The sequence below is a fragment of the Osmia lignaria genome, chromosome 16 (genome assembly GCF_051020975.1).
Source record: "Osmia lignaria lignaria isolate PbOS001 chromosome 16, iyOsmLign1, whole genome shotgun sequence".
NCBI lineage: Eukaryota > Metazoa > Arthropoda > Insecta > Hymenoptera > Megachilidae > Osmia > Osmia lignaria.
Window position 1 is genome coordinate 7,758,353 of NC_135047.1, and position 21,736 is coordinate 7,780,088.

The 21,736-nt window shown below is 35.1% G+C and overlaps 4 protein-coding genes across 12 annotated transcripts; 3 read left to right on the plus strand and 1 right to left on the minus strand.

The window, feature by feature from the left end:
- The first annotated feature begins 124 nt into the window (after positions 1-124).
- On the plus strand, positions 125-3,884 carry Diap2 (Death-associated inhibitor of apoptosis 2). Of its 2 annotated transcripts, XM_034317279.2 has the most exons (8): positions 125-251; positions 669-1,132; positions 1,204-1,321; positions 1,394-1,770; positions 1,844-1,981; positions 2,064-2,206; positions 2,284-2,510; positions 2,586-3,884. In XM_034317279.2, exons 2-8 carry the CDS (start codon positions 827-829, stop codon positions 2,774-2,776), a joined length of 1,500 nt encoding a protein of 499 aa, XP_034173170.2. In that variant the 5' UTR covers positions 125-251; positions 669-826; the 3' UTR covers positions 2,777-3,884. The 2 variants fall into 2 exon arrangements, with proteins under 2 accessions (XP_034173170.2, XP_076549094.1); XM_076692979.1 differs by lacking the exon at positions 125-251 and having other exon boundaries at positions 308-1,132.
- Positions 3,885-4,116: 232 nt separating this feature from the next.
- LOC117601043 (baculoviral IAP repeat-containing protein 8) lies at positions 4,117-10,610 on the plus strand. 8 transcript variants are annotated; one of them, XM_034317289.2, is made up of 3 exons: positions 4,117-4,410; positions 7,219-8,099; positions 8,185-10,610. In XM_034317289.2, the coding sequence occupies exons 2-3, from the start codon at positions 7,257-7,259 to the stop codon at positions 8,563-8,565; spliced, it is 1,224 nt and encodes a 407-aa protein (XP_034173180.1). In that variant the 5' UTR covers positions 4,117-4,410; positions 7,219-7,256; the 3' UTR covers positions 8,566-10,610. The 8 variants fall into 8 exon arrangements, with proteins under 8 accessions (XP_034173180.1, XP_034173175.1, XP_034173179.1 ...); XM_034317284.2 differs by having other exon boundaries at positions 7,234-8,099; XM_034317288.2 differs by having other exon boundaries at positions 4,288-4,425; positions 7,234-8,099.
- Positions 10,611-14,641: 4,031 nt separating this feature from the next.
- Positions 14,642-15,489, plus strand: LOC117600642 (uncharacterized). Its single transcript, XM_034316322.2, has 3 exons — positions 14,642-14,848; positions 14,950-15,031; positions 15,109-15,489. The coding sequence occupies exons 1-3, from the start codon at positions 14,780-14,782 to the stop codon at positions 15,438-15,440; spliced, it is 483 nt and encodes a 160-aa protein (XP_034172213.2). The 5' UTR covers positions 14,642-14,779; the 3' UTR covers positions 15,441-15,489.
- LOC117600639 (patched domain-containing protein 3) lies at positions 15,358-21,733 on the minus strand. Its single transcript, XM_034316316.2, is given in 13 exon segments — positions 15,358-15,653; positions 15,736-15,904; positions 15,971-16,092; positions 16,178-16,448; positions 16,520-16,681; positions 16,760-16,887; positions 16,962-17,585; positions 17,653-18,227; positions 18,287-18,499; positions 18,579-18,649; positions 18,839-19,085; positions 20,475-20,586; positions 20,589-21,733. Coding segments are annotated over 13 exon segments (2,799 nt in total). The 5' UTR covers positions 20,668-21,733; the 3' UTR covers positions 15,358-15,627.
- Between the last annotated feature and the right edge of the window lie 3 nt (positions 21,734-21,736).

Sequence of the window (21,736 nt, forward strand, 5' to 3'; positions counted from 1 at the left end):
GGGTACTTTTATGGTAGAAACAACAATCACTATGTTTCTACTGAGGGTTCGAATCGGATCAAAATTTGGTCAGAGTCGAGTTGGGGTGACTTTTTTACAGTGAAAACACCAATGAATTCTACTTTATCCTATCCAATAAAATTTTAAGATAGTGTCGAATATGGTCAAAGTTTCCAACTCATCGCAGTATTAAAACCCGTCGCATACAAAGTTTGGACCATGATTCTTTATGTTTTATCAAATATTGTAAAGTAATGAATATAGTTCGAATATATTATAATGTATAGGACATTAAACACTTTCTTTAATTAAATATTATTCTTAGAAATTTTTTTAGTTGATGCGTTTAAAAATTTTAAAAAGATATAAGTTTCTTATGAAAAACGCTCCTGAAATATCGCGCAGGCGTGAAGATTCAGAAGTACGCAACTTGTATCTAATCATATCTAATACATTTTTTAGTTTATAAATCGTGATGTGCAATATAAATGATTGATATCACGTTAAATTATTATGTATCAGCTGTACTATGATAGGAATTTCAACACAAAATGTAATAATCATATGTTCTGTCTTATAAATTGTACTATCTTATAGACATTTGGTTAAACATTTTGTTGTCGATAAAGTTAACATTCGTAAAGAAACTTTGAAAATGAATGTTGAAGAAAACAGATTAAGAACTTTTGCGGATTGGCCAACAAATGCCACGGTTGATGCTGCTCGAATAGCAAAAGCAGGATTTTATTATAGCGGACGTGCTTTAGAAGTACAATGTTTCCTATGTGGAGTAAAAATTTCTGATTGGAATTATGGTGATCAAGCAATGGTACGTCATCGATTAGCCGAACCTACTTGTCCTTTTGTTCAAAATCCTTCTAATACCTGTAATGTTCCCTTGTTACCTATATCTACCAATAATTCTGGATTGCCATCGTCATCAGCTGACGTATCACAAGAAAATATAATTGAACTTCAATCTATAAATTCTAATCAGAGCAATGAACCACAAAAACAATGTAGGACTATGTTGCAAAGATTACAAACTTTTACCAATTGGCCTATTTCTTCTATTGTATCACCTGAAAAGCTTGCTAAAGCTGGGTTTTATTATCTTCAACACAAAGATATGGTAATATATTAAAGAAAGCATAGATTTTAAATAGTATTTACATTATATATGACAATGAATGTGATTTGTAGGTGCAGTGTATATACTGTAGAGGTATTGTACGAAAATGGGAACTCGGTGATGATCCAGATAAAGAACATAGAATACATTTTCCCAAATGTGATTTTTATATGCATCAAGAAGAAGAGGGTACTTATTCATACATAAATAATACTTTTTTTATTTGAAGCAATTGTTATATTTGAGCTTGTTTATTATTAGATCAATTATATTTATCCAATGTAAAGTTAATGCCTGGAGCAACATCAAACCTCACGGAATTAGGGATACAAACGCATACAGCTCCTAAAAAACCAAATCATGCCACATACGAAGGAAGATTGAGTACTTTCAGTGGTTGGCCAGAGAATCTGAAACAAACTCCTGAAATGTTATCTAGTGCAGGATTTTATTACAATGGATTTGGGGATCATGTTAGATGTTTTCATTGCGATGGTGGTTTACGAAACTGGGAAGCAACAGATGATGCATGGACTGAACATGCAAGATGGTTTCCTAAATGTGAATTTGTAAATCTTGTGAGGGGTCAAGAATTTATCAAACAGTGCATTAATAGTAGACCACCTTTGGACCCATCAGTAAATATTATATACTTATATTAATATTATATATTTTGTATCTAGTCTTAAATTATATTTAATATTTGCATAGATTTTTGAAGGTGTGACAGAAGATGATGATACAGACATAACTGAAACCCCACCTGCTTCACTACCACCAGTTTTACCAGCTCCATCAGAAATTACAGATGCAGCATTGGAAAGATTATTAGATAGTCCGCCAGCAACAGTACTATTTCATACATTTATTCACTTTTTATTTGAATATTTAAAAGGGTTTTATTACTACTTTCAATCATATTTTATTTTAGACAGCTCTAGAAATTGGATTACACGTTGGCAGAGTAAAAAGAGCTTTAAAAAGACGAATGGAAGAAGTTGGAACTCCATACACAAATCCTGATCAACTTATAGAAGATGTCCTTCGTGATCAAATTATGGAAGATGATACTAGGCATGTGAATCGTAAAACCACACAGATTAGTACAGCAATACAATAATTACTAACTTAGATTTTTGTTTCTTTCACAGATTACAAACTCCTGATTCACCCTCTTCAGAATTAACTACCTTGTTAAACCTTGTATTAAGAGAACAAACAAATAATACTATGGAACAATGTCCTGATATTGAAAGGGATGATACTTATCAAGAAAATAAAGATAAAACTGACTTATATCCTTGTAACGGTGAAAATTTCAAATTATCTGATGATAATACACTTGATAAAAAAGCAAATGTTAAATTGAAGGAAACTGGTAAGATAAAGATTTGTTATTGCGCATTTGTTCCCGGTATCTGATAATGAACTGTTATTCGTTGTATTTTTCTAGCATCTTTAGAAGAAGAAAATAGAAGATTAAAAGAAGCTCGTTTGTGTAAAATTTGCATGGATCGGGAAGTAGCTATTGTATTTTTGCCATGTGGACATTTAGCAACTTGTGTTTATTGTGCTCCTTCTCTTACATACTGTCCAATGTGTCGACAAGAAATTCGAGCTACTGTTCGTACATTTTTATCCTAAACCAAATTTCAAAGTAAAAGCTATTACTTTACCTATATAAATTCAGTACTTTAGTATCTAAACATGTATAGTATATGTAAAAATGTATTTTTTGTACGTTTCTTTTAAGTGATAATTGTTGGAGTTTTCAAAAATTTATATTATTAAAAAAAGAACATATCAAAAAAGGTATAATAAGTAAATAGCATAATCTCTACTAAATGAGATATTTCATTATAAGTTTAATTAAATTAAATGCTGCACTTCAACATGTAAAAAGTACTAATTTAACTTATAATACGAACTTAAATATTATAATTTCACTTGATAATTGTACATAGTTAATGTACTGTTTATGGTTTATGTAGTAATATATTTATCTGAAGAATATTAATCCCTTAACAGTCTAATTAATTTCGAGTTTTCGGTCAAGAAACTGTATAATTTTTTTATCGTTTTAAATGTTTGTATATGTGATAAAAAGTATAAAACAGTATGTTTTGCAAGTTCCTGCGCAAGTACATCGTCATACTGAATCAAAAAGTAAATTACTTTCTTTCCCTTAGATATTAGAAAAAAAAGAGAGGTAGAAATCAATGTATATCGAAGAATAAACATGGATATCAAGGCTGGACTAAACAGTTCCGGCGCGTCGCCGTACCCGAGTCTCTCTCGGGATAAATTGTTAAGGGGTTAAATGTAATCTGTTCTATTCAGATATAATGAGTACTACGTGACATAAGTTATAAACATGTAGCAAAAACTTAAGCGTATACATATGTATATATTTAAAGACATTTTGTTTATACATTCTACAATTTTATTTGAGAAACTTTTTTATATTTTCAATATATGTCCTTACATGTATGCAAATTAATTAACTGTTATTATATTGAAAAGTAAGGTAATTAAAATACAAATAAATTATTGAATATATAGATGTATGTACATTGTTATAATAATACTAATTGTTAATCAAAATACGTAACACTTTTAAGTGACAATATTGTATAATTTTTTTTTAATATGGCTAAATTGTTCAATTCATAGAAAGGTGAGAAGGGGATTCCCACCAGTAGCCCAACTCTTGTTTCGTATACCGCAGTTCACTAGAGTCCATAACTGCGAAAAGACCAGTTTTCGTTCTTCGCGCTTCTCCAGTGCGCATCTTCGCCCTGATTGGCGATACTTCCAAACGAAGTGGAAAGCGATTAGCAGAGAGCTCGCTGCGTTCCCCCACTATCTTCCAACCTGCGCGTCGCAGTTATGGACTCTGGTGAACTGCGGTATACATGCAAGAAGGAAATAGCAGTCTTCTGTCACCGCGCGTTGAATTTCCAAGGGAGACTCCTTCTTCTTTGACCCTGTAACGTACTCGCGAGTACGCCAAAATTAAAAATTGATTGATAGTTTAGCAAACGTGTGTATTATTAAGCGAATTCCAAAGTTACAGAGAAAGGTCTTACTTGGAAAATATGTGACGTTTATTAAACAAAAAGTAATCTTATCCATTGACGTTTCATTTTAAAAGTATTTGTTAAGATAGGCTATCTATTGACATTACCTATATAGAATATATGACAATGTCAAAACATACCAGTTAATGATACACGGGTAGCTGATGGATACTGCTGTTAATTGTTAATTTCTTGAAAGTGAGTATAGAAAAAGTATGTTTCACTCATAAATATTATTTTATATAAAATATGACGTATATGTGTTCATTGCGTTTCATTATTTATTGTAAATATGTATGAAGTATTACTGTGTTCTAAGTCGAATAGCAATAATTTTATTCTTATAATTGAATTATTGTTTGGCTACTGCATGACTTGCAAAATAATAAGGAAGATTATTCTTTATTACATCCTCTAAAAACAAATGAAATTATATTATGAAAGAAATTAAGTTATATTTTTTACATAGACACCGTGTAAATGTTAATCGTATAAATCGAAATACGTTATCAGTGTAATTTCTTGTTGGTTGCTTTTTATTTTGAATTAAGTTTGATTTATCGCAAACGTATTTTACTAAATATATGTAAGTACAAGTTGTGCGAGTATGTGTATGTATGTACATATATATGCATAGGTATGATTATGTGTTACATTGGAAGTGAAGTATGTTAAAAAAGATTAATTGAACTCGGTTATTATTTTTAATCGGGATTTCTGAGAAAGTTACGCATTAAATTGCACGTATAGTTAAAACATAAAAAGAGAACGCAGTAGATTGGTCGCGGCCTTTTCCACGGCCTCCGTTATTAATACGCTTTAGTTGGGTTGAGTCGAGGGGCGGGGGGACTAGGAGTCTTACAGAGGAACGCCATTGCTGACTGCTGCGTTAACCAGAACGAAAAGGTTAGATACTTGCGTTTCTCGTTTGTGATACTTTCTCGTGCTAGATCAATATGTTTTTCCATGAAAGAATGTTATTTCGTTTGTACAAATCGCGTGTGTTGTAAATTCATTTCTCGATTCATTACCTCGATTGTTAGTGAAAGGAAAACACGGTGATTCATTTTTTGAAATTATTCGAATTTATTCAGTCGAACAAATTGAATAAAATTATATTTAAAATGTAAGGTATTCGATGTAGGAAACTAATCATTTTTGTGTGTAAATTTATTGACAACAGAAGAATAATCGTTGGAGGACAAAGCGAGAACAAAGTGCGTGTTCATTTACGGGTCTTCACAGTTGTTCTGATATCAGTATGTAATATGAGATACATCATTTTGTTGCTTACTAACTATACAAACAGAATGTCTTTTTAACTATAAATAAAATTTGCATTTAGGACGAGAGGTATCCGAATGATTTTTTAAATTATGCTCAATGAATTTTGTAAAAATTGTCACTTCCGATTGATCCTAATTAAAAATAATACTTAAATAAAACAAATGAAAGAATTCATATGATAAATGTGCTTCGCATTTTGTAGAAATAGAAGTTTCCTTTTTTGTTTGGTCTTTCTACAAAGAAATGGCCAGTTATGTTTGCTTCAAGAATCTATCTTTCTTACATACCAACTTCCGTTGTGTGAGTTCTTGCCTTCCTACTCTTGATTACGCTGTTGCCAAACGTTACGAGCCAAACAGATGTGAAAGTTTAAAGACGAATTCAAGATTTCATTTTATGATTAATATTTAACAAGTTTAACAGATATATTGTTTTGTTCTTTTCGTAGAAAAAAATATTTTAATCTAGAAGCGCTGTTGAAAATAAAGAAATTAGGCAACTTTGTAAATTTACAGCCTATAATACGCATTAACAAAATTAAAATGATGAAACATTTAAAGAAAAAATGTATAAATAGGATTGCTAGAATTAACAAACAGATCGGAAGGTATTAATCCTTTTATTGAAGTTTTATCTTGGAAATCAACGAGTTGACCTTTTTTATTCTTTTTTTTCTCTTATCACATGATATCTCAACAATTCCAGGATTTGTTGATATGATTAACTATGAGTGGTTTCTACATCGAATATCTCTTTTTTTAAGTCGTTTCACGTGAACAGGCTATTAGAAAAGTATGCGCGTTCCGGAAAGGGGAAGAAAGGAATTCGCTATAGGTTTCCAACTCAGAGCTGTAGCAAACCGGTTTGGTGCCCTGTATAAACTAAACTTTTCATATAGTATCGAAATCTGTTTATTGAAAGAAAAACAAACTGTCACGAGTATTTGTATATCAAATAACGTTGTTTTCCACCATTTTTAATAAAACTTTAATAAGTATTCATTTATTGTTACACTTCCATTCTGAAATAATATTTATTAGATGCAATAATAAGTTAGTTAAGTACATAAATGTAATCGTTTAGATATGATTGTTATTAATAGTAAAATTGTTAAGATATAATTGCATATAAAAATAAGGGGTCCGGGTTGCTACGCCCTTATCATCGATACATTTCATTCCCATGACCGTGCAATGGTGTAATGCAACAAGAGAAGTTAAAATACAGGCCATACAAGCGGCAACGTTGCACAGGGCGGTGAACAGTATGAGTGTATACTACAGCTGCACTTTTACGTGTGTTGGCTCTAAGAAGAGAGAGATCGAGTCTGTTCTCGGAAGTTCTCGTTTGTGCGATACGTAGGCTGCGTCATTTCAAGTTTTATAGTGTGAAAAGTCCATGTTACTCTGTCATTCACGAATCATAACGGCATTGCCATCCGCTAGCAAGGCTGCTCTTTAGACTTCTCTATCTCTCTCGTTCTTCTCCCTCCACCCCTTGTTCTCTATTTCGTATTGTTGCACTAATGTATATTATAAACGATTATCCGTTAATATGAATAATCTTCCTTAAGTGTACAAAACGATTATATATTCAACGTTATGATTCTTTATACATGTATGTTCCATATGTTTTATAATTTTATTATGCAAAAGTTATTTATTTTGCAACAGAATAAATAATTATGTGTTGTGTAATATGTTGTATAAAACAAAACAGCTTTTTTTATTACAGGTTTTGAGGTAGTAAGAAGTAAGATGACTGGAATTATTAAGCCGCTTGAATTGGGAGGTGACTCAAACTTTAAAACTTCAGCAAATTCGCATTTAACACCAGTACCTCGCACCATAGCACCTCATGTATTGACAGATGAAGTAGATAATGTTGACTATCGTTTTGAAGCAGCTAGATTACAAAGCTTTGAAAATTGGCCTGTATCATATATCGAACCTGAGAAATTAGCAGCTGCTGGATTTTATTACACAGGCGAAGGTGATAAAGTAAGATGTTTCGAGTGTCAAGTAGAGATATGCCAATGGGTAGAAGGTGATAATCCTATGGTTGATCATCAACGTTGGTCAGCAAGGTGTAGATTTATTCGTAAAATGCACTGCGGTAATGTACCTATAGGTGTAGATCCTAGTACAGTTTTACCACCAAGGCCAAGAAGCAGAGACGTGTGCGGGCCTTATGGTATAGAATATCGACCTACATCCGGTCCTGACAACCATAATTTCTCAAGTGAATTACAACTGCCAAGTACTGCTAAACTCAGTTGTTTAGGCTTAGGAAGACCTAAAGGACCTGTACATCCCGAGTATGCTAGCTATGATGCTAGACTACGTACATTCGAAACATGGCCAAAATCTATGCCACAAACAAAAGAACAATTGGCAGATGCAGGGTTTTATTATATTGGAAAAGGTGATCAAACTTTGTGTTATCATTGCGGTGGTGGCTTAAAAGATTGGGAACCAGAGGATGATCCATGGGAGCAACATGCAAAATGGTTTTCTAAGTGTTATTATTTATTAATGGTGCAAGGACAAGATTATGTAAATAAAATAACCGGTCAACATATATCTCCACCATCTAAAGAAGTAAGTATTTAACTTTTAACTTGTATATATTATATGTATAAATAATAGTTAATTCATGTGGTTAATTTTTTTTTTTTTCTTCCAGGAAACAATGCAAATGAATTTACCTAGTTTTATTAAAAAGGTACAACCAGTAAGCGTAGAAACAGAGAAAAAGGAAGAAGTAGAAAGTAATCCTGGCCCAAGTTCTCAAAATGTTGGTTCTCAAGATAGTGGAATAGAGAGTATTGGAAGCCGATCCGAATCTATAAAAGGAAGTGCAGAAGATTTATTAAATTCAAAGACACCGTACAATAAACCAATAGATGATGCGCGGATGTGTAAAATTTGTTATAACGGAGAATTAGGAGTAGTATTCTTACCATGTGGACATATAGTTGCTTGTGTTAAATGTGCTCCTGGAATGACAACTTGTGCAGTATGCAGAGAGCCTGTTACTATGACTGTGCGAGCGTTTTTCTCATAGTATTCCATAGTTTGTGATAGTAAATGATTTTATATACAATTTCTGTTATAGTGTTTTACACTCGATCATCCACGACTGGTAGCGATAATTTATCGCGAATTGCACTATGACATGACTCATGTGGTATACCAGTCTGCGGGTACAAGCTTTAAAAATTTTGCAGATTTTCGAAGCTTTATGTGATGTTTAAATTATAAGTACATGGGAAATAAAAAAAATTATTTTAATACAGTTGATAATAGAAAGAATATATTTCATAGTCGGTAACAAAATCAAAGAATCTCTTTCACGTCCTGGAATTTGTCTGCGTATGATCAGTATTAAAATAAACGATATAAATATATTTAAGTATTTTTACAAATTACATAACATATCACGGATATCGGAGTTATGAGATAATTGCTCATACTGGTCTTCGGTAAAGTTTTCAGATTAATTTTGTCTGAAACTAACAAGAAGGCCATGCGAGGTATTAGGCATCGATTTCAATAAAACTTTGTGGATAGGTACATTATAAATAGATATTACATCCATATTTGTTCGTTTAAGTACGTAGTCGGTTAATGGTTCGTGACATATTTGATAAAAAATACAGTACACGTTTGTTAAATATTTCATAAACTATTGAATGTCTGCAAATTATATAGCATTTTTAGGTCATCGACTTATATACGTGTAATCAGTACATAACACCTCGTGTGGCCTCTTTGTAAGTATAAGCTGTACCTGCAACTGAACGTTGCTATTTATATATTTGTAAATTTATGTTGTCGGAAACATCAGATAAATCAAAACGACAACAAATTAAATAGCAACAAAACATGAAGTCTAGTCATTAATATTATACAATGACAAAACAAGAAGTAAAGGGTTACGATTGTAAGTTATAAAAATTTAATGAAAGAATATTGATTTTATAATTCTATTATAGTGCTAATACAATCAATGTCTACTTTATTACCCTAGCTTAGTTTCGTCTAATATTGTATTTTAAATTTATATATCTTGCTATGAAATAATATATGTGATCTCTGTGAAGTATGTTTTCAGCGTATGTTCAGGGGTAATTGTACACATTTAAATTATAAGCTGCATACAAATTATTTGACTAAACTAATCTAGGGAGGAATTACATATTTCATCCAATAGAGACTTCTAGCACTCTTATGATTTGAAGGATTTGTTGATATTATAAAATATAATGTGTATATTGTGTATACAGTATGATTAAAGACAGGGAAGAGTTATTTGTTTTAGTGTATAAAAAGAAGCAAAAATAGTAAACATTCATATTCAGTTAATAAACAATGCTAGAATTTTTCTAGCCACCTGTTTTTGGCTATGATTAGCATTATTATATATTGTTTCAATAAAAAATGGAATACATTAATGATTGATTTTCTTTCTTTGAACTTAGCGACAAAATTTAGTACATATTCAATTAAATATATTAAACATATAATTTCAATGCAATTTTATTTCAAAGATTTTAGATCGTACATTTCATTCTATTTTTCTATCGGATAATTCAAATAAACAATTTGAAATAGTTAAAACATTTCACTTTTTTACTGGTTTTCTAATTGTTAATAAATTAATTTATTTTACTAGCGAATTTGCACATATACAAGATTTGCTTTCAACATGTATTATGACTGAAAAATATCTATATAATACATATAACATACAATTATAAGAAGTATTTGATGTAGGGTTGAAGGGATTAGAACTAGTAAAGTAGAATGTAGCACATTGCGATTTTGCCTTTTTGCCAGTTAATATGTTTATGAATAATTGAAATAATGTTAATTTGTCTGTTGAAACAAGTTTGTCTGACACAGTACGGAAGTTGAATGCAAAGGATGGAATTATACATAAATATACTATTCTTAAATGTCTATAAATCATTGCATTTACTTCCAATTAAATTATCGGTTTTGCGTATTGAACAATTTAGAAAATAATTATCTTGCTTAAATTGTATTGTATTAAAAATAATTCACACATTTACCTTATTACTTTATTTAACGTGCATAATATGTATATTTTAAATGCGTTGTCAATATACATACATGAATTGTCAAAGATTTTAATTGCCTTTTCTTCATGTAATATCAAACGAAATTAATATATAACTGAAAATTGTATATACATTTGTGTATTAATATTTCCAGAATTTAAAAGAAATTGCTAATTTCGAACCACAACTTTTAAAAAATTAATTTATATCGATCGATTTAAAATTTGGTTACTTCGACTTCATAAAATATTTCAAATTTTTATGTATGGAAATAATTATGATAATACAAAGTCAAAATTAGTACAAGACCGAAGAATTAAGTGTTTGACAAGTATGAGTTTTAAAAAGACCGCCAAAAATCAACTTTAAAAATTCGACACCAGCACCATCTATGCAAAAATGGCTGAAACTACTTGACAATTTACCGACAGGTTTTCCGAAACAATTATCGCAGTTTAGGCTTTACCGGCTATACTTCCGAAAATCTCCATACTCCAAATTGGCATTTTTAATAAAAATGATGATTCCAAAAAGGATTCTTGGCGATCTGAAAAACAATTTTCTACCATTTTGATGTCATTCCAGTTTTGCAGAGAGTCAACGGTGCGTCGGGGTTCCAGATACCCGAGGATGCCATAATGTCGGTATGCAGTGTCACTGGTGTTTCGGGGTCCCAGACACCCCAGAGCCATAATTCGGTATGTAAATAGCGTCACCGGTTCTTGGGGTCCCAGACACCCCGGGATCGAATTAGGTCGTATCCATCACTACCTCGAACAAATGTGTATCACGATTTGTTCGCTGTTAGGTCTTATATTTCGCTAGATCCGGTCAAACCCATCACTATCCCGAACAAGTGAGTTTCACGATTTGTTCGTTTTCCGTTCTTATATTTCGCTAGATCCGCTCAAACCCATCACTATTCCGAACAAGTGAGTTCCACGACTTGTTCGTTTTTCGTTCTTATATTTCGCTAGTTGCTTCGGGGTCCTTGAAACCCCAAGTAGCATAATATCAGTGTCACCGGTTCGTTGGGGTCTCAGACACCCCGAATGTAGTAGTGTCGGTAAGCAGTGTCTACGGTGCTAAGGGGTCCTTAGCACCCCGGATGGTATAATATTGGTATGCAAAGATACTCCCCGGTGTTTGGGGTCCTTAATACCCCAATATGATATCAGGGCGGTACGTAGAGATAGTGCCTGGGGCTTCGGGGTCCTTAGAACCCCGGATGGTATAATATATGTATGCAGAGATACTGGCTGGTGTTTCGGGTTCCTTAAGACCCCAATATGATATCAGGGCGGTACGTAGAGATAGTGACTGGTGCTTCGGGGTCCTTAGAACCCCGGATGGTATAATATGGGTATGCAGATACTGGCTGGTGTTTCGGGTTCCTTAAGACCCCAATATGATATCAGAGCGGTACGTAGAGATAGTGACTGGTGCTTCGGGGTCCTTAGAACCCCGGATGGTATAATATAGGTATGCAGAGATACTGGCTGGTGTTTCGGGTTCCTTAAGACCCCAATATGATATCAGGGCGGTACGCAAAGGGCGTTATTGGCGCAGCAGGGTCCCTAACACCCCAGGATGAAATCAGGACCGTATGAAGAGGGCACAACCAGTATAATCATTGTCCTTTAATATTTTCCAGAGTTAATTTAATTTATTTCTTTTATATTTTTTTGCTTATTAAATAAGCTCATAGAAGGGGAATAACATTTATAATTATATCCCACTTCTACGTCTTAACTGAGGACCCCATCTATTTTATTTTTTCTAGTTATTATATAATTTTACCCCCCATTATAGGCCAAGGCCATCTTTGCATCCCTTACATCCCTGCATTCCTTCCATCCCTGCACACCTTAGATTCCAGCAAACGCTTAAATCCCACCATTTTTTTTTTTTTTTTTTTTAACGTGGTGGAAATCTTCAGAAAGACACCTTCAGCCCCCCTGGGGAGGGGGCGGAGGTAGTGTGGGATTTTTACCCACTAAAACCACCACGGTGGCCTGCACTGGGGCTGTACGGAGGGTCCTTTGACCCTCCGCCATGTGCCAAACTCCGCCGACAACGGGGGCCACACCCGATGCCGACACTCCTGGGGCCGCGTGCAGTGGAGACCAGGGCCCCAGCCCAGGACCCCTACGGCATATTTTACATCCCTCGCTTAGTTAGATCTCTGCACCCCCTACATCCCTGCATTCTTTTCATCCATACATTCTTTTCATCCCTTCATTCTTTTCATCCCTTACATCCCTACATTCTTTTCAATCCTACATTATTTTCATCCCTACATTACTTACATCTCTTCATCCCTTAGATCCCTAGATTACTTTCATCCCTATATGCTTTTCATCCCAACATTCTTTTCATCCCTACATTCATTTCATCCCTACATTCTTTTCATCCCTACATTCTTTCCATTCCTACATTCATTTCATCCCTACATTCTTTTCAATCCTACATTCTTTTCATCAATACATTCTTTTCATCCCTACATTCTTTTCATCCCTACATTCTTTCCATCCCTACATTCTTTCCATCCCTACATTCTTTCCATTCCTACATTTATTTCATCCCTACATTCTTTTCATCAATACATTCTTTTCATCCCTACATTCTTTCCATCCCTACATTCTTTCCATCCCTACATTCTTTCCATCCCTACATTCATTTCATCCCTACATTCATTTCATCCCTATATTCATTTCATCTCTACATTCATTTCATCCCTTATATCTCTGTATCCCTTAGATCCCTGCATTCTTCACACATTTGCAACATTTTTATGCAAAATCGTGCAAAATTTAGTTCCCCTTTTCGCCACCAGAGGGCGCTGATTGGACCTCGAAATTTTAGTTCAAATTTTTGCCGCTAGAGGGCCAAAAATTGAGCATGATTTAGTTCCTTTTTCCAAAACCAGATGGCGCTGATTCAACATCGAAATTTTAGTTCAAATTTTTGCCGCTAGGGGGCGCTATTTTCGCGAGGTTTTCGCGAAAATCTCAAAAAATAGCGCCCCCTAGCGGCCAAAATTGGAACTAAAATTTCGATGTCGAATCAGCGCCCTCTGGTTTTGGAAAAAGGAACTAAATCATGCTCAATTTTTGGCCCTCTAGCGGCAAAAATTTGAACTAAAATTTCGAGGTCGAATCAGCGCCCTCTGGTTTTGGAAAAAGGAACTAAATCATGCTCAATTTTTGGCCCTCTAGCGGCAAAAATGTGAACTAAAATTTCGATGTCGAATCAGCGCCCTCTGCTGGCGAAAAAAGGAACTGAATTTATACTTAAATATGAAAGGGATGCAGTAATGTAAGGGATGAAGAGATGAAAAGAATGTAGGAATGAAATGAATGTAGGGGTAAAAGGAATGCAGGGATGAGAAGAATGGAGGGATGAAAGGAATGCAAGGATGAGAAGGATGGAGGGATGAAAGGAATGCAGGGATGAGAAGGATGGAGGAATGAAAAGAATATAGGGATGAAATGAATGTAGAGATGAAATGAATATAAGGATGATATGAATGTAGGGATGAAATGAATGCAGGGATGTAAGGAATGCTGTGATATAAGCGATACAGGGATATAAGTATTGCAAGGAATGCAGGGATGTAAGGGATACAGGGGTGTTAGGAATACTGAGATGTGAGGGTTGCTGGGACGAAAGGAATGTAGAGATAATAGGAATGCAGGTATGTAAGGGATGTGGAGATGTAAGGAATACAGAGATGTAAGGGATGTAGAGATGTAAGGAATTCAGGGACGTAATGCATACATCAATGGACCAAATGCAGGAATGTGTGAGAAGCTGTGATGTAAGAGATGCTGGGATGTAAGGAATAGAGAAATGTAAGGGAGTAATAAAATCAGCACGTTCAGTCTCCTAATGCGTTTATCCAATAAATTAGGAATGCAGAAAATAAAATAAGGGTATATGTATGTTTAACAAGTCGGTCTGCACCCCTAGACGGTCGCTATAAGACTGATGCTGTTTCACTTCGCTCTAGGTCGGACGATTAACAACGGTGCCATAGCCAGCTACCTTTACCCGAATCAGTGGCGCCAGGGGTCCTGACGGCCCCTCTGGAATTGGCAATGCTAACTTCAAGTTGTTTTAAACACAATTAACAAGTATATTGTGTTTTAAATGTCATTATTGTCGTTATTGTCATTAATGTAATTACTGAAAATGTCAGATACCAAAGAATTTTTCCTTTCTGTCACACAACGTATTTTTAGTAATTGGACTGCATTGAGAGTAAGTGTATTACTTTTTCTTGTAGTTTATAGTAAAATGTATATGTTGTTTTGTCACAACTATGTTTTTTATTAAATATACATATCTTTATTATATATTAGATGGCAGTGGAACATGGAATGGGATCAAAGGAAAGAGCAGTAGATTTCTGTCCTTATATGACAGAGGTTATGTACATGAATGGTGTGTAATTTCATCTATTTTCTTGTACATTTTTATTTTGATTTCTTTGTAATTATACTGTTACGATATTTGTTTAGAGAATCTAAGTAGCACTGAAGTTGCTACCGAATTAGAGGATTATATGGAAGAATATTTTAATACAGAGCTTCAAGATGACAGTGCAATACAAATTGCAGAAGAGTTATTAAGATTCCATCGCTACTGTATTGAAAATAATGAAAACGTGGCAACGATAGAGTTTGGTAAACTACCACCATTGCAGTCATGGCTTGTCACAAATGAACCTGTGAAAAAGATTCATAGTTCCTATATTATGGAAAATGATAGTTCTGAGAGTGAAACAGAAGCTTCTGGGGATGTGAAGGTTGAAGATGAATGGGTAGAAGTAAGAACTAGGAGAAAAAGATAACTGAGGCAGAATGTTTAAAATGATATTCTTTTATTTTACTTTTTTTTTTTACAAAAGGATAGATTAACAAAGAATGTATAAACTACTGTTTTACAGTACATGTGCATTGGTCTTACAGTTGCAATTGATATGCTATAATTTTGTAATCAAATACTTATCTAAACAGTCTTTTATGTATTATCAAATATTACTTGGCAGTTCTGGTCCCTGAATCTGTAAAAAAATAACAATTATGTAAAAGAATATTAATAAACTTCTTTTTAGTATCTTTGGTTTTATCTTTATGAAATATTACCTTTTTCATTTTGAGATAAAGGAACATTACAGTATCCATTATGTTCCGAAACAACAGTCTCCTTCTTTTCTACTTTAGTTCGCATTTCATTAGGGCCTGCTAAACTCAAAATGGTCGGTAAGAACAACAGTCCATGGAACAGACCAAATACCACTACACAAGTGAACAACTGAAATTATAAAAGTTTTTATTTATCTAGAAAATGAAAAAATTAAAAATTTTCTTGCAATCTTACCTTAAAAAAAGTACGAAATATATAAGCCTCGCTAGAACCTAACAGAACAAATGCCAGAAATGTACTTAAGCCTCCGTTAAACACAGCTGGGCCAATAACAGAAAGTGTTGCGATCGCACGTTCTATAAAAATCATATATATTTTTTACTTAACTTAGTGTTTCGACTTTACAACTATATATTGCAAGCAAATTCCATGAAAATTTACCATTTTTACTGCCCTTTACACGTATAAATTCTAAACCAATATGGGCAGCATAATCGACTGCCAATCCCGCGCACAATAAAGTGGTGATGCTCGAAGATATTTCAACAGTCAAATTCAGAAAGTACATGGAACCTAATAAGTCGACGAGAGTGAAGAAAACACAACAGAGTACCCAGAACGATGTTTGTAAATTTCTAAGGAATATCACTATTACTACTCCAATAGATACTATTTCTAAAGACAAGTTTCTAATTAGTTCTTCTCCTATAATCTGTAAAGAAACAAGCACTGACATAATGCTACTGTGAACAAGGATATCAATACTGAAAGTTCTATCTTTACCTTGTTTGCTGTCCATGAAACATAATCATGCGAAAAAATGGCAATGTAATTGTGCCCCTGAGAAAAGTTTGTAGCCTGAATTGTTTCTCTGATGGATTGCATTGCTTGTATTTGCTGCGACGTTGTATTAATCAGAATGTGTTGTATTGGAATTTGTGATGTCTAACAGAACAAAGAAATGAAATATGTAATCTTTTTAAGAATATACATAATTATAAATTGCCGGACATTTATCTGTACCGTTATATTGTATTCCCCAACTGGCAGCTTATCAAAACTTATATCCTTGATGTACACTTGTCCTTCTTTCGTTAAAAGTAAGTATTCTGTCAAGACATTATAATATTCTTCTTCGCTTTCAATATCATCTGTAATTAAACTCTTACTATATATCATTTGCATAGCTGGTTCAGAAACATGGTCGCTGTTAAATTTGGCTTACTTTTGTTAGTGTCGTTTAGCCATTTTTCATAAGCAATGAACCAGGGATCTAGGGTATTATTATTAACAAACTGATTGCGTTTGAGAACATCCACAAGCTGGTAAAGAGCTTCACGGTCCTCGTAATAGTCTACGCCGGTCATATAAATTGCAGCTCGTTTTCCATACTTTGGAAAATATTCTTTCAGCTTTTCATTGAACTGAATTGGATAAGAGTCTTGATTTAAGTACCAGAGGGGGTCGAAATTCTGCTCCAGCTGAAACACTGCCCATGCGTTAATACATAAAAAGATAGCAGTGATCATCAGGATAACTACTTTCGTCGAGATCTTGGTGATTCTTGGCCCAATGTAATTCTCGAAAATAATCTGCTGAGTATTCCTCTGACTGCATTCATTTGGTTTCCAGTTTAATCTTGGACGACAGAAACAGCCGTCCTTTTGTGCTTCAAGTCTCTTCTCGTCGTACACCAAGCAACTTATGAAAAATGTAATCTCGTACACGTACAAGAACATAATTCCAAGAGTGGCAAATACGTAAAATGATCCAAGACACGGCATTATACTGGTAACACCAAAGGCGAATGCGGTCATGTTTGTAAAGGATGTGACTGTGATGGACATACCTTTAAAAAAGGGAACAGAATATTGTTATTCATAATTCCATAATATATCTCTAATTGTTAATCGTACCAGCTTGTTGAACAGTTTTAGCGATGCGTATGGGAATTCCTGAAGACTGATCCGTCTCTGACAAATTATTCAGACTTTGCATAATAACGAACATGTTGTCAACGCCTATGCCGAGCAAGAGGAACGGTAGAATGGAATGTATGGGTCCATAGGAGTATCCCAGATAGTAGCACAACCCGTAGGACGACAAAATCGCTTGACCAACCACAGACACCCCCATCACCGACAAATAAATCCGTTGTTCTAGCGCGTTGCATTTACCGATCATTGCCATCACGTAAACAGCGATCAAAGATATTCCACAGCCCAATACCATGAAATTACTGTTCAAGATTTGCTGCAAAGAGTCAAGATAACTTCGCGTGGCGATGGCGTATACCTTCATTCCCGGAGGTAACGTCCTATTCGTGTAAAGAACTCGATTTATAAATTCCAATTCCCATTCAGCCGAATTTGGATTAGACTTCTTCAGCATCCAGTTTAAGATCGTCGCGTTTGCGCTTTTCACCCGACCTTTTCGGTCGTAAACGATGCCCGACAGAAGGGGAACAATGTCGTGCAATGTGTTTTTAATTCTGCAACAGATTTTTATTGTAAGCTATTAGAGAATGAAAATTTTCGTTTAAAGACTCACTTGTGTTTCACCGCCTTGGTCACATCTTCCAGCACCTCCTTCTTCGTCAGATTACGAACATCCTTTAACAAGGTATTCTCCCAGAGTTGTAAAATTGATTGATATATACAACCGTCCACCATCATGGTGTTCAATTGTTCTATCATGTCCTCGGGTATTTCAAGATCCTTGAAGACATCCGTGGTGTTATCCTTGCTGAACCAGGTGAGGTATCTGCAATTCGAACAGATAGATATATAAGAAGAACGAAAGCTATCGAAAAGGTAAAAATTAAAATGAATTTTAATTTTACCCAGCACACACGTCTTCCCAGGAATTGTTATTCACCACCACGGACTTCACTGATTCTTCAATTTTGCTGATCTATGAAAAATGAAGATACACACAAGATTGAAAAGGTCGAGTTTCAAGGAACACGTGCGGTTTAGCTCAGAGATTTCAGTTTAAAGCAAATCTCGTGAGTCATAAATCCCTTGTCTCAAACAAGGATCATGCGTTAAAGTGGAAAAGAACCTTCGCAGATACTCGTATAATTCATGATCGCCTATGTACCGAACGCAGCACTTCTGGCTCCAGAACATTCGGTGCTGTAACGATGATACTTTCGTATCGAAAGTCGTCCCGGAAGTGTTTTTTCACCCAGGCTGCATCGGCGCGGATAATGGAGTCGTGGGGTACGAACAGTTTCACGTTGTCCAGCTCTTCCCTCCAGAAGAACAATCCTGACGCGCAGGCACAGTTTAGGCAGAAGGATACCAACAACCATAGCCACGGTCTTTTCCCTATGCTCAGGCCAATACTGGAAAATAATTTCTTATTTGAACCTACGTTGTTGGTCAGACATTTTCATTGAAATATATTTCTCAGATTGGGAATAAATGTTCTGAAAGCTGAGTCATGAAAACGAGGTCATTCGAGAATCTGTCATAACGCTGCGCTCGCGTTAAAGGATCTTCTTGGGTAGTAAAATGTTTGATCAGCACGGTGTTAGCTTGTTGGAATTATAAATTTAATACAATCCAATAATTAAAGAATAGAAAAGAGGAAGAAAATGTAATGCGACGAAGAAGAAAGTACATCTCTAATAAATCTCGGTGGCCCTCGTGTCACGGAACGTGTTAGACGAATGAAGTACTATTGTATTCTAACAGTGTAATCATATCATTAATAATTGTTATTACAACGCCTCGCGCTATGCACGTGGCTATCTTCGGTGTGGTAATAAAGTTAAACGAAACTGATCCGATTTTCAAAGGAACAATTCACACCTAGGAGATTCTAAGCATCGATCGGCCTTTGCAATTATGTAGAAATTTGTTCTTTATCGAGTTACAATACGGTTTCAGTTGAAAGGAACGACGAGCAATAAGAAAGGTAACGATTCTTAAATGAAATAACAAGAAAGTCAAAGGGTGGCGCCAGAGGAACAGACTGCCTAATATAGGCCAATTTCGTGGAACGAAATGGGCATTCAGCTAATTAAGAGGGCCGCGATGATCTCACCTTAAGTGGATGAAATTATATACAGGGTTCGAGCTCCAAAACTTGATGAGATTTATTACATATTTCGTTATCCGATTAATGTAACCCGTTCAAGACAGTGTAGAACCACGTCGCGGGTTATAAATTGCAGTTTGAGCGACAGTCATTAACGACAATTAAGATTAAATTACCTTAAAGAAGTTTTATCAATTGAATCTACAGACTAACGTCGCTTTTATTACGAAAGATATTTTTTCCTTTTATAATCAAATGTATTATGATTGTTAAAGGACAGCCTTGTCACAGCCTATGATCCGGCAATTAACTTTTCTGTATGAGACTACCGTTAATGGAAGTACTTATGTATCGATGCCAATTCGTACGAGAGAAAACCTGTTATTTAACCCAGAATTGGCATGTTTCGGTGACAATGCAAAACGCAGTTGGTGCAAGCGCGTCGCGAAAACGGAGATAATGCACTTCGGAGATCATGCTCAATTTGTCGACATCCGATCTATTTTTTCCTCTCTGAAAACTGTTTACGCCAAGGTGAGTGTCGTCGAAAAGGGGAAAAAAGAATCTATCATCCAATTGAAGAATCCTCGAATAAAATTATCTTTAAAATGTTCTATCGTACGAAATAAGTGATTCGAATCAATGATTTTTGTTTGGTAATTTCCTAAATTTATGATCGATGTTCACTCACTAATAAAAAATACGATCCACGTTCAAGTGTAGGTCGAGAAGTATATCCTTCAGCCGTTTCCACGTGATCGACGTGGGCGCGTTTCCTCTCGTCTGGGTTTCCATCCTGGTGGTGCGACGCTCAGGTCGTTCCGTGGCCGAATGTCCACTGAGAAAGCGTTGGCGAGCTGAGTGCTGAGTACAGCAGACTGCATGTGACCAACGTTGCTAGTAATCTACCACAATTATATAACGTGCGCTTCGAAGCTTTGCCTGTACGAGGAGGAGCACGAACGTGGATCACCCCTCCTTATTGTCTTCGCGCAGAGGGGTCATTGTTTTCGATGTTTCACCGAACTACCAGATTTCAGAGTCCTGAAGACGAAGATACCAGGAAGAAACGAAGCTGTACTTCGCGCGGATCATAAATTGTAAACGGAATACGACTCTTGTACAATGGAATTAATAAAGTATAGGATCATTCAACTTAATGTTTCGTAGAACCACTTTTACTTCGTATTCCTTCACCAGTTTCCTTCCTAACGCTATTAGCGCTCATTAGCAGGGGTAAAAGCGTGCAAACAGAGTCAGTTTTGTTGAATCAGGTAAGTAGCTCACGCATGCTCTATCTTTGAAACTGATGTCGATCAGGGTCTCTCATCAACAATGTCATAGCTTCGAGCAAGCATTCGAAAGGCAATGGAAACAAAATGCTTAAACTACCGTTCGATTTCTATACTGCCGACAGAAATCGCTCGATGCACATTTCGTATCGTAACGATACTTTGAAACCGCGGATCTAACTAGTTGACCCACATATTCTTCTAATTATCACTCTTCCTCGAAAGTTGTCGATCGTGAGACGACTCGAAGTTTGTTGCTCTTCGTAATCCCGTCGTAAATTAAGGAAAAAGAGAAATAATTTCTTTGCATTTCTATGCGCTTAATATGCGCTATACATTGAATTCAAGCGATGACGCACCGTGTGGGTCATGCGTTATCAATTCGATATGATCGATGATGCACCACGCGCGTCTTACAGTGAAATTATTATAGTAAAATATAACAATTGTAACATAGTAATTAGAAAAAAGAAACGATTTCAACTCTTGCGGATCCTTTTATAAGATCACACTATGAATACCCGAAGGAATTGGTTTTATCCAAGATCAATGGAGGCTATTTTGTAAGGAAAACAAAGTTACTTATCGCATTAGTCGAGCATTTTCGACCAGGTAACGAGGGGGGACGGCTTTGTAAGCTCGACGAAGGTAGGGGAGTAGA

Excerpts from the sequence above, each read along its gene's own strand:
- Diap2 (XM_076692979.1), top strand. The coding sequence starts at position 656 with ATGAATGTTGAAGAAAACAGATTAAGAACTTTTGCGGATTGGCCAACA. Across the intron at positions 1,133-1,203 it reads ATCTTCAACACAAAGATATG|GTGCAGTGTATATACTGTAG; the intron begins GTAATATATTAA and ends TGTGATTTGTAG. Across the intron at positions 1,771-1,843 it reads GACCACCTTTGGACCCATCA|ATTTTTGAAGGTGTGACAGA; the intron begins GTAAATATTATA and ends ATATTTGCATAG.
- LOC117601043 (XM_076692981.1), top strand. Across the intron at positions 8,100-8,184 it reads TATCTCCACCATCTAAAGAA|GAAACAATGCAAATGAATTT; the intron begins GTAAGTATTTAA and ends TTTTTCTTCCAG.
- LOC117600642 (XM_034316322.2), top strand. The coding sequence starts at position 14,780 with ATGTCAGATACCAAAGAATTTTTCCTTTCTGTCACACAACGTATTTTT. Across the intron at positions 14,849-14,949 it reads GTAATTGGACTGCATTGAGA|ATGGCAGTGGAACATGGAAT; the intron begins GTAAGTGTATTA and ends ATTATATATTAG. Across the intron at positions 15,032-15,108 it reads AGAGGTTATGTACATGAATG|AGAATCTAAGTAGCACTGAA; the intron begins GTGTGTAATTTC and ends ATATTTGTTTAG.